The 12,844-nt window shown below is 27.7% G+C and overlaps 1 protein-coding gene across 2 annotated transcripts in view; it reads left to right on the top strand.

Annotated features, from left to right (window-relative positions):
* Positions 1 to 11,036, top strand: part of LOC100205236 (transmembrane 9 superfamily member 3) — a 32,380-nt gene extending 21,344 nt beyond the window's left edge. For both annotated transcript variants that reach the window (XM_065812395.1, XM_065812396.1), the window contains 8 exons: positions 3,867 to 3,941; positions 5,021 to 5,098; positions 6,532 to 6,663; positions 7,127 to 7,293; positions 7,380 to 7,961; positions 8,424 to 8,507; positions 8,622 to 8,698; positions 10,621 to 11,036. In XM_065812395.1, coding sequence (XP_065668467.1) covers positions 3,867 to 3,941; positions 5,021 to 5,098; positions 6,532 to 6,663; positions 7,127 to 7,293; positions 7,380 to 7,961; positions 8,424 to 8,507; positions 8,622 to 8,698; positions 10,621 to 10,688 — 1,263 coding nt within the window. In that variant the 3' untranslated portion in view covers positions 10,689 to 11,036. The remainder of the gene's footprint in view (positions 1 to 3,866; positions 3,942 to 5,020; positions 5,099 to 6,531; positions 6,664 to 7,126; positions 7,294 to 7,379; positions 7,962 to 8,423; positions 8,508 to 8,621; positions 8,699 to 10,620) is intronic.
* Positions 11,037 to 12,844: the final 1,808 nt, after the last annotated feature.

Genomic DNA, 12,844 nt, shown 5'->3' on the forward strand with positions numbered 1-12,844 from the left:
AGAGCAACATTGAGTTGAATTAGTCACATCAGACAGAATAGTTTGAATTTTGCCATCAATCATGGTCAATTCAATAATACTTTTGACAACCAGTTCTTTTTCACCAAAAGTAACATTAAAAATACCACATTTTTCTATTTCAGATTCTAAATATTTTGCTTTTTCTAGGACAACAGCTTAGCTTTCTTTTTGAAAAGAAAATCTTATTGGACGACAATATGAAGTAGATGATTACTTGTCATTACGCCATAATAGTACTTTTTTGTTATTGCAGAACCCACTGAGTTCTAGTGATGCTAAGCAGGTAATGAACAGAAATTCTGCTTTTATAATCTCCAGCTTCCTCACTACTCACTTGCTTGTACACGCTTTGCCCAGTAGCCCTATCAAACCCGGCCTTGCAACGCAAAGTCAAATGGGTCAAACCATCTAGTACTGTGCTGATCACAGGAGCTTGCACCTCACAGAGTCTTTTTACTGTATATTTTAGTAATTCTTGTAGTGGTACTTGTGCTGAATAATCATCAACAAAGAAGTTCTCTGGATAGCACTTAGCTTTGGACAATCTTATGTTGTTGTATGAAAGATATATCTGGCAGTCACGTTCTTCAGCTCCATTTCTGGTAAGTTGGTAGGTTGATTTTGGCATGCCACCATCTATAATTAATGCCAGACCTTCATTAGGTGTATACTTTTTAAATTGACTAGAAGGTTCTGATATCTCAGCAACTTGCTTGGCAGCCTCATAATTGAACTCATTTCTTAATTTAAACCTTGGTGAGTGGAGCAACTCATCATTAGTAAAATTATTTAAAACATCATTGAGTCTTCTGCTTTTGGTTTTGTCAGATGCATCAGGAGCAACTTGGTCTTCCACCAATCTTATGTGATTGACTAGAATTCTCAGACTCAGATATATTATTACTGTATGTAGATTTAAAGTCTGAGCCAACCAATTTTTATTTTTACTCTCAAATTTTATATTTCCCCAGTTTGCATCCTTCCATTTCTTTTGATATACTTTTAAAAATGCAGCACATCTAGTAGAACCCAAATTCATAGAGACTAGAATAGCTTCTACAGACAAAGAAAATAATTTATTACTAGGCTTTAGTTGGTCATGCCGTATACGTTTATGGACATTGCTTATCTTCATATCAACTACAAAAAAATAATTTTAACATTATTAGTGCAGCCACTATAAACTAATATAACATGAATATGGCCATTATTTTCATTTCAGCTACTTTTAATTAGGCCAGTATAATAAGCACAGCACCTATTATTGACTAAAACCAAAAAAATAGGTTTGTCGCGAATAGCAATTTATGACAACATTTTTTTAAAAATGTTTACCAAACCTAAAGGGGCAGCTAAAAGCAGAATTAAACAGCACCAACAGGCTGTACATATATTGTATTAACTTATTTTAACATTAATAAGCTGTTCCAGCAGGTTCTAAACTATATGCGCCACTTTTAATATAATATTTTAATATTATAAATAAGAATCTTACCTTTATATTTCAAAATGAAACTGTGAGTTTAATACAAGACCTTGGAATTTGCTGTGGTATTTTTCGTAAAGCTAGAAAATTAAATTTTATTAATGTGTCAATTAATTTCGCATAAGTTAAATAAATTAAAAGTTATCATTGTTATAGTTATAAATGATATATTTATTATAATAATTAATAAATAAATTTCTAAATATATTCAATTGTAAATGATAATTGTACATTTATGATGTACTCTCAAACTACAAAGAATGTTTTAAACCATACATTATGCTCTTATATACATAATATACCAAGTAGTTGGAAGTATTTCAAATTTTTTTTTTAGGTTTTGTCTACCACCTGGCCCACTGTGCAATCCAGCAAAAATTTCTTTTAAAAATAAATATAGTATCGAGGGAAATTCGTATTTATTGATGTTTATAAAATAATTATATATATATATATATATTTATATATAATATTAAATTAACTAAAATTACTAAATCTAAGTCTAAATTTACCGTTTGTGGTAAAAAAAAAGGCTCTTAACAACTCTTTGTTTTTAAAAGTGACACAGTCAAGTACACTTGTTAGTGACAAAGTCAAGTACACTAAAACCATTAAACTTAATTGACGAAACTAATTAAATTTTGTAATTTTTTAAAAACCATAAAAGCACAATTCAATAGAATGGAATGTTTTTTAATTTTTTAATTAAAAAAAAAAACGTTTTTATTTATATATTTATAATATTGAATGTTTTTATTTATATATTTTTTCTGTTTACATACATTAACTGACAAATAGGTAGAATATGTGAGGAGTGCTGCTATATTGATAGAAAAATAGGTAGAACATGCAAAGAGTACTGCTGCATTGACTGACAAATAGGTAGAACATGTGAGGACTGTTGCTACATCAAATGACAAATAGGTAGAACAGGAGTGTGAGGAGTACTGCTACATTGACTGAGGGTTTTGATTTGGTCTATGTTTGTGTGTGTGTGTGTGTGTTTGTGTGTGTGTGTGTGTGTGTGTGTGTGTGTGTGTGTGTGTGTGTGTGTGTGTGTGTGTGTGTGTGGACTGAGACTGTTCTAGCTACATTTTCTCAGATATGTGAAATACAATCTTCATTTTGGTTTAGTACAATAATCTGAAAATAAAAAAAAAAACCAAAACCAAGATGTTTATCAAGTTAAAAAAAACTCTTTAAATAGGTGTTTTTAAAGTAACAATATATCAAAAACCAACTGCGATCAAGGTAACATTTGACAAATTATAAAGAAAGTTTGAGATACGAAATAAGCCTATTTTCTCATAAAATAAATTCTCCTACTTTCTCATAAAATAGCTTTATAATTATGTTTAATTTTTTATTAAATTTAAAATAAATGTTATTAGTTAGTAATTAAATTACTGAAATGAGTCCAACAAATATTTTGCAGAATATTATAGATTATAGATGTAAAAAGAATACTGCATAAGGTGTGAATATGCTTATCCTGATTTGGTTTTTAGCTATTAGGCCTATTTGGCTTTTATGACTTTAGGACTAAATTTATTTGCCTCAATGCAACTTTTACTGGTGCTTGTAATCCATATTAATCAAGACTTGTCAAAAAATTCAATAAGATTTTACTCCTAAATTGCTAATCACCATCACCTAAACTCATAAAATTATAATGCCCTTATTTTTCATTGTTTATTTGAAAGTTCATTTCCAAACTATAGTTTTAGAAACAATCATTTCATTATTAATTTTGTAAAAATTAATATTGGTGTTTAATCTTAAAAAGAATTTTAGACCTTATCTTAAAATTAATGGTTATATTTACTAAGATTTATTCATAAATTTATGTTTGACCAATCAAGTGTTCCCAAGATTGATGGGAAAATGAATAATTGCTGAAATGTAGCTATACATTTGCAGGCGTTTAAAATATTTTAATAAAGGGTGTTTTTGTAATTTATTATGCATTGGTATTCACTTATAAAACAAATTACAAGTTTAATATTTGCAATTGCTAATGAATCTTTGCAAGTTAACACCTGATAAATTAGTTATTACATGTTCTGACTACAAAAGTTAATTCAAAGTTAATAGTTGATGACAGTATTATTTGAGATGTAACAACTTTGTCTCCCTTTTTAACATAACCCAAATGAACAACTTCTGCTGTTTTAAAAAAGATGTAGAACATGGTTTTTGGCTCCAATCTGTCGCATTTTACAATAGTTCTTGGACTTTTTTTGGATGTCAACGTTTAATTGCTTGACCATGTCAAGGCATTAAATGTTGATGTTTAATTTTATATTAAATTTCATTGTCATGATTTTATTGCTTTTGTATTACTAAATGAATATTTTAGATTGTTGAAGTAAATGTAACAAGCGAAAACAAGGTCCCTTTAAAGAAAGGAATGGAACTCTCTTTTTCGTATGAGGTAGTTTTGATTATGGTATATATAATTTGTAATACTAAATAGTGTTAGAGATAATTTGTGACCAAATTTAATGAGTGATAATTTGTAAGCAATTTGTGTATTAAAAAGACAAAAATGTTGAAAAATAAAAAACAATCAAAACTATTGATTCGATTAAATATTGAAACACTTTTTTGTTCCTTAAATTTTCCATGCTTCATAATTAACAATATTCGAACCTTGGAAGTCACTAATTTGCATAAAGATCGATTGTTTAAAATTAGTACAAGCTAGTTCATTCCAACTGTTTTCAAACAATTAGTACAGGCTAGTTTACTCTAATTGCTTTCAAACAGAACTCACAATTTTATTTATATACAATACCAATCAGCCCTTTATATACAATAACAAGTCATTTGTATACAATAACAATAAGTCCTTTATATGTAATAACATTTTTCCAGAACTTAATTATATCTATATATTACTTAATTCTAGGTAAAACTTAATTTGAAATCTCCATCTAATTGAATTTCCAAAATAAAAAACTTCTATTTTATTTTATTTTTTTTTTCTATTTTTAGTTGTTTTATAATTTTTTTGGCGTTTGTGAAGTAGAAAGAAAAAAGGCATTTTAATTTAAATCACAAACAAAAAAAAGTTATTAGTTTCTAAATAACCACACAAAAAATATTTAAAGATTTGGAATATTATTTGTTTAAAAAAAAAAATTAGTTTATTTTTTTTGATTTAATTTTTATTTCATTTATGCACGGCAAAATATACATATAAAAACTGGTGATTTAATTCCCTATTAGTATTTAAGCGCAAAATTTCTTCTTAAACATTTTTTAACTATAGTTTTTAACAATTTTAATATAGCTTTAGTAAATTTAAAAAGGGTTTGGTCTTTGCTACTATGTAGGAGTTAGTCGAAAGTTTTTGATTTCTCATGTTGCTCAAATACAAATAATAGATGAGAAAGTTTTATTTAAGAAGTTTTGTTTTAGAAATTTATTGAAAACCCTTTTTTTTTTTACTTTAATTTACTTTTCAGCTTGAACTTTTTCAGAATGTAAAACTTTCTTTAACTTTTCTAGGTACATTGGCATAAATCTGATGTAAGTTTTGAAGACAGATATAAAAAGTATTTGGATCCAGGGTTTTTTCAACACAGAGTAAGTTTTATTTTAAATGCCTAAAGTTTGCGTTTTTACAGTTTTGTTTCAAAGTTCAAAATTTGTCATTAATGAAATAACGCCATTCTAGAACTATCAAGGCTAATAATTATTGCAGAGGGTTGTATATCCATAGCATATAAAATGCTTTTGCAGTAATTTTTCAATAGCTAACATTTTTACAGCTTTTTCTTCTTGATAAGTAGTATTCACAAAACTTGTGCTGTTGCATTTTACCAAACCTTGTGTTTGTTTTTTTTTTTTTTTTTTTTTTTGCAAGTTTAATGCAAAAATATTGGTATTCTCCACATTGAGAAGGTATTTACCAAACTTTTAAGTAAGCTGATCAGCTCAATGTAAGTGAGAAAAGTTGCAATTTGTATGAGTCGCCTTAACTTTGGTGTAACTTATAAATGCTATAATATTACGATGCATATTTAGTTTTATTGTCAGATTCATATATTGATAACATGTTATATTATTATGATGTAGTTGTATTTTTATTTATATCTCTGATTATTGACAACTTTATAACAATCTTAGCTTATTTTTAGCTATAAAAACTAACTAAATGACTTGAAATCAATCATCTTAGGTCATGTAATATATCCTAATAATTAAATAGATTAATATTATTTATAAGCTGTTTATATTTTTATTACATTTTAAAGCATTGAATAACAGTTTATTTTAAAATGTCATTTTAAATTTGGGAATAAAGTATATATATTTGTATATATTTTATTCTCGCATTTAAAAAGGTGTCATTTTAAAATATTTACAAACTGTAGTTATAATTAGGCTTATTACATAGTATTACATGATATAACCCTTCTTTGAAGATAATATGTTTTCTTAATATAAATTTGATCAAGATTTTGATTACCTGTACTGAAAATCTGAAATATTTATTGTGTATGGATTTAATTTGTTTGCAGGTTCTTGCAGACTGTACAGATTGTAATTTATGTTTATAAGCTCTGTGTGTGTGAGAGTGTGTATGAGTGTGTGTGTGTGTGTGTGTGTGTGTATAGTTAAAAAAAATAAATGAACTTGTTTTCCCTAACATTAGTCAAGTTACATGGTAAAAAGCACCCTGGGATACTAAGTGAAGCTTGTATTTTAAGAAGTTTACAAATTTACAAATTTAATTAAAGTGAAAGTGTTTCTCTCTGGCCCTTTCTTACCTTTTTTTTTTTTTTTTGAAGTCATAAAACTATTTAGAAACCATTCTGAGATTTTCAAAATGTTTACAGTTTTTCTAATAACAGTTTTTTGGGATATTTAAGTTGAGTATTTTAAGTGTTAAAAAACATGTTTGCTCATTTTTTTATGATTGTTTGCAGTCTTGCCTTAGGAAAAGTAATTTCTAAGTAACTTTGAAGAATATTATTTTTGATTTACAACAAAATAAAATCACATATATTTATTAGATACACTGGTTTTCCATTTTCAATTCTTTTATGATGGTTATTTTCTTGGTTGGTTTGGTCAGCATGATATTAATGCGCACTTTAAGAAAAGATTATGCCCGATACAGCAAGGAAGATGATCTTGATGATATGGTTTTTATTTTTTTTATTTTTAATTAATGATCATATATTGATGCTGTGTCTGTAAACTATTTAAAGCGCTCAGCATTAACTTTTTCTAATTTGTAATGATTTTTCATTTTATTTATAAACAAATTATACCCTGTGATTATACAATATTTCTCTGAAATATTATTAAATGTTTTAACATTAACTTTTGTAAAAGCTTTGCATTAAATAAAATTGATGCTAATATACCCCTACCCCTTTTTCTTAGTTAATTGTTTTTTTTGTAGTTTTTTTTTAGCAACTTTATATAATAGAGTAAAGTAAATAGATAAATTAAATGAAGTAAAATTAATTTTAGTTTTATTAAGTAATTATTTTATTTCTTATTATAGAACCATTTTTATTGCTTATCATATTTTGTATTTAACAACTTAATTAACCAACTAAAGATAATTTGTTTTCAACTGTAATAAAGTGGTTTTTTTAGGAGCGTGATTTGGGAGATGAATACGGATGGAAGCAAGTACATGGTGATGTATTTCGAGCTCCTGTATTGCCTTCTTTATTATCTGCACTTATTGGTACTGGTTATCATCTTGCTACTGTAACTCTTGTTGTCACGGTTTTTGTTATCATGGGAGATTTATATACTGGGTGTGATATTGTTTTAAATTTTTAAAAATAATGAAAAAATTTATCTATTAATGTCTGCTGTGGTAATAATTTTTTGATATTTTTAGTCGTGGTTCTATAATGACAACAATCATATTTGTTTATGCTGCTACTAGTCCGATTAATGGGTTTTTTGGTGGAGCTCTTTATTCCAAATTAGGTGGAAAAAAATGGATCCGCCAGATGTTTATTGGAGCATTCCTTCTTCCAGCAGTTGTTTGCTCTGCAACACTTATGATTAATTTTGTTGCAATTTACTATGGTGCATCAAGGGCTATACCTTTTGGAACTATGGTAGCTATTACAGCAATTGTACTATTTGTTATTTTGCCACTTACTTTAGTTGGAACTGTTCTTGGTAGAAATATACATGGTCAACCAAATTATCCATGTCGTGTAAATCCAGTTGTTCGTCCTATCCCAGAGAAAAAATGGTTTATGGAACCTGGGGTTATTATATTTTTAGGAGGAATTCTTCCATTTGGTTCTATATTTATTGAAATGTATTTTATATTCACCTCTTTTTGGGCATACAAAATTTACTATGTCTATGGTTTTATGTTATTGGTCTTTTTTATCTTGGCCATTGTTACAGTATGTGTCACAATTGTATGTTCTTACTTTCTCCTTAATGCTGAAGATTATAGATGGTATGAATTTAAACCTAAGCTTTTTATTGGTAAATAATTTTTATGTTTAGAATCTAATTTCAGAAGAAATAAGTTTTTTAATTATTATTTCTTTAAGTTGTTTTTGTCAACATACACTCTAAAAGGTAGAAATTTTTACCTTAGGGTAGGATATTTGATATACCCTTAGTAAGATGTAATTTTCTACCTTACATATCTTTAAGGTAAAAACTTGTATGACAAATCATTATTTTTAATATAATTTTTTAAAAGTAAAAAATTGTATTAAAAATAATGATTTGTCATACAATTTTTTACCTTTAAGTTATTATTTTTTACCTTAAAGGTGTAATTTTCTACCTTAAAAAGGTAGAAAATTATACCTTACTAAGGGTATATCGTGTATCCTATTTTTCCACCTTTTTTTAAGAGTGTATATATTTATCTAAGAGGCAAAAGTTTTTGAGCAAGAATTTTTTTTAGGCAATGGACAAGCTTCTTATCTGCTGCTTCAACAGCTCTTTATGTTTATTTTTATTCGTTCTATTATTTCTTTTTCAAAACCAAGTAAGTTTCATTTTTAATATCAATACAAAAGTTGAAATACTAAACATAGATTTAAGTAATTTTGTATTACAAACCTATGCATTTCATGTGTCATTAATAATGATTTTCTTTTAGAATGTATGGTTTCTTTCAAATAGTATTTTATTTTGGTTATATGGGATTGTTTAGTATTGCCTTAGGTGTTATGTGTGGTAAGTTGTTTGAATTTTAAATTTATACATTTTTTAAAATAAGATTTATTTACAAGACATGTAACCTGGGTTAAATCACTTTAACAACCTATTAAGTAATACTATTCTACGTTATTACTATAAAAATTTCTCTTTCTTAAACTCAGAATAAATTTTTTTTAAATTTCTATGTGAGGGTAGTCTATAGGCCTGATAATTAATATACCTTACCTCAGGGATCTGATGTTGAACAAATTTTTGTTACTTGAATAACACCAAAATGTTTAAACTTGAAGTCTCTCAAATTTTTATTTTTTTTCTGAAAATATTTTATTGCTAGGTTTATAAGGTTTTAATGATGACTCTTTTGAAAGTTATAAAGATGACTCTTTTATACTTTTTTCATGTAAACTTTATTTATCAACAGTAAGCTATCTACTTCGAATTTCTTCTTTGTTATATCTCTGTATTAACGTCTTCACCATTTACACTCTTTCTGAAAATTTATTTACCAATATAGGAGATTTTTAAAAGCTCTTATATCATAACACCAACACTTCAGTGGAAAAGAAAACCAGTTTCTAATTCTTTTTTTTTTGTTGTAATTTGTGTATAACAATTGCTAAATTACCTTTTTTTTTCCTTAGTAAGTTCTTAATCAGAAAAAAATTAGATTTAAAAGAATCAAGATATTGATTATTGCTTCAGCTTTATCATATATAATTAAATATATATTTTTATCACATATAATGACTAAATATGTTTATGTCAGCTACAAGGAAGTATTGTGTTGATGTTTGAAGCATTTGATATTTGAAAAGCATTTGAAAGTCTCCTTTTGTTTACATGTTTTGCTACTTACTTTATTCAATGATTATTCTCGTTATCTCTGTTAAACTTATAAAGGTGTAAAGTCATAAAAAAAGATAAACCAATCACCTGCTATCATTGACAAAAATTTTCATAAAAAGTAGTTTAAAAAAATGCTATTACAAGTTTTTTTTATATTGGAACAAAAAGCAAGTAACATTTACTTGTTACAAGTTTTACTTGTTCTTGTAAGACTCTTATAAGTTTGTGGTTGTTTTTTCTGATGATTTAAACCTTGTAGCCAACAAAGTACTTGAAAAATCCCATGATTCTTATTTAAAATTTACTGATTATTGATTAAATTCAATAAGAAAATCTAAGGCTTTTTTTTTTAATCTAAAGTAGGCCTTAAAAAGTCCTAGGGCTCTTTTTTAGAAGTAAAAAATAAATACGAGAAGATATATTTATACATAAAAAATCTGGACGATATTTAAAATTTATAAATGATTTATTGTTTTAATTAAATTTTATTTTAAAAATAGAAACATGGTTTCTAATAATTTTCTGAGCATTTAGAATTCAATAAGTCTTTGTACCTAATATCTAAGCCTGATTAAGGAGATCAATTACATAAAACGATAAATGTGGCATAAGTTAGCTTTAAATGGTACCTACCGATACCGGTAAGTATCAGTCTGATTGTTCTGTCTAATCGGATACTGTTATTGTTAGTATTGTTTCGCTAAACAGCTGCAGCGAAGTTCATCTGTTATATTATTACCATTACGCTTGTTTCAACAAAGAACATCAACAAAAAAAAGTTAATTTATTTTTTGGGTAATTGGAAAAAAACCTTACTGTAAAACAAAATATTAAGTGTAAAAATCATAAATGTATTGTCAATATAACGTTAACGAAAGATTGAATCATACTTCCAACGTTTTGTAAAGCATTGGTAAAGTTTAATGTTATTAGAAAGCAATAAACATGCGCTTAAACGCGTTTTATTTTAGCGCTATTTAATAAAGTCATGGTCTTTAAGGTAAATGCTAACTGTTTAATATTATAATAAATATATTTGTTGTGTTTACTTTACATAAAATATAAAATAATAACGTGTTTATTTTCTCTAGGTACATTTGGATATGTCGGTACACGTTATTTTGTAACCAAGATCTATTCCACCGTTAAAATAGACTAATTTTGACTGGATTTACTCCACCGTATTTATATAGTCTGCAAAATAAAGTCCTCATCGAAAGATTTTTACGTGTAAAACTTGCTAGAACTTGAAAAGACTGGTGTAGAGTCTAATATATTTTTGTATAATCCAACTAGTCCAAACAGTACTGTTTAATGTTTTAGTTTAATGCCCTTAAGCTGATTCAAAATTAGAACATAAAGGGTGTATGTATAAAAAGTTGGGGTTGGTGTCAAGTTATTTATAAGTTTTCATTGTGTTCTGAATTTTATTTTGTAATTTTAATGTTAAATATGTGGCTAATATTTCTGTATTTTCTCTTTTTTTATGAAAATAAGCCTATTTTTATATTTTAAATCCTATTATGCTCGAGTCTTTACATTCTAAATTTATAAAATTTAGTGTAATTTACCAATCCTGAATCTGAGTTAATCGATTATTTTTAAAATTTGTTTGTAGACTGGCTTATATTTATTTTTATTGGTTAAACAAATACGATCGTTTGTCATTGCCTCTTTTTATGCATTTGCGTATCAGAGGTAAAGTATATATCTAAAATGACCACTTTGAGAAAAAGCCTTTCAATTCTTTTTCTATTTACACTATAAGGATATATATATATATATATATATATTTCTTAATTACCGTATCAACACTATAATTCAACGTTGTATTAACGAAATTAGTATTACAACACTATTAAAAATTGATTAGAATTTCGAACCAGTTTTTTGTTTTTTTTTTAACATCTTTGCTTCGGACGACTTAAAAGATTGCAAATTATATGAATCAAATAAATGAAAGCAAGATGAAGGAAGCGATTTCCAAAGAACTAATGTTTGAGAAAAAACACTAGACGAGTAAGAGCTTTTGGAACATTTAGAAAGAGTCACAGAAAAAGGGTAAGACTCAATTGAATGACGAGTATCAATATAGTATTTGTAGCCCATTATAGTATTTATAGAAAAGAGAGAGAGAAGCAACATTACGACGATGTGATAATGGTTGGAGGTTGGCTGCAAGAGCAGGTCCAACTATGTTTACAATGCGTTTTTGCACATTGTATAATAGAGAAAGGGCATCATTAGATGATCCGCCCTCAGATATGGCAACAGTATTCCATACAAGGTCGGATTTGAGATTTATAAAGATAGAATAGAATCCGGAGTAAGAAAGTGTCGAGCTCGATAAAGAGATGCAACCTTAGCAGATGCTAATTTTGTAATGGATTTGATATACGGTTTCCGAGAAAGATCAGAAGTAAGAGTTAATCCTAGAAGATGAAGGGTAGATGACTCATCAAGTGCATTGCCACTCATCAATATAGGAAGATCTAAATTATTGCGATAACGATTGGCTGAAAAAAATTCAGTCTTATCTGAATTAAAGTTCACCAGCTACTGTGAGTCCTATGCTGTAGCAGAAGTGAGATCCTTTTCAAGCTCAAATGCCCGCTCCAAGCAATCATAGAGTGTTTGCTTTTTATCATGATAAGAGTAAATGGTAGTATCGAACAATGCCACCTTAGATGTGAGAATATCTGGAAGATCGTTAATGTAAATTAAGAAGAGTATAGGGCCATGGATAGAACCTTGAGGCACCCCTGAAGTTACAGAATATGAAGAAGAGTGATGTCCACAGAGGACAACTTTTATTCTACAATTGGAAATGAAAGATTCGATAATCTTAAAGGTGTTACCAGATACATTTTAAAAAGAAAGTTTACGGAAAAGACTAGCATGCCAAACTTTATCAAAAGTTTTAGAAGTGTCAAGAGCGATGACCTTTATCTAATGCAACCTCTCCACCTTTATCTAATGCACGATAAAACCTATCGGTTACTACTGTTAGTAAATCAGCTGTAGAACGAGAAGATCAAAATCCATATTGATGATCAGAAAGTAAGTTGTTAGATTTAAGATGAGAGATTAAGTGTTTGTTGATTAAAGGTTCAAAAACCTTGCTTATGATAGGAAGAAGACTAATGAGACGGTAGTTGAACAAATCAGATCGCTCTCCAGAATTTTTGAAAATTTTTGAAAGACTATAACAGATATGTTGTCCGGTCCACAAGCTGTAGAAGAGTCTAAGCAGGAAATTGCTTTTGATACAGAAGCTGGCGTGATACGAATGTCAAGCAATGGATCAACCTGTTT

The sequence above is a fragment of the Hydra vulgaris genome, chromosome 12, assembly GCF_038396675.1.
Source record: "Hydra vulgaris chromosome 12, alternate assembly HydraT2T_AEP".
NCBI classification, from domain to species: Eukaryota; Metazoa; Cnidaria; class Hydrozoa; order Anthoathecata; family Hydridae; genus Hydra; species Hydra vulgaris.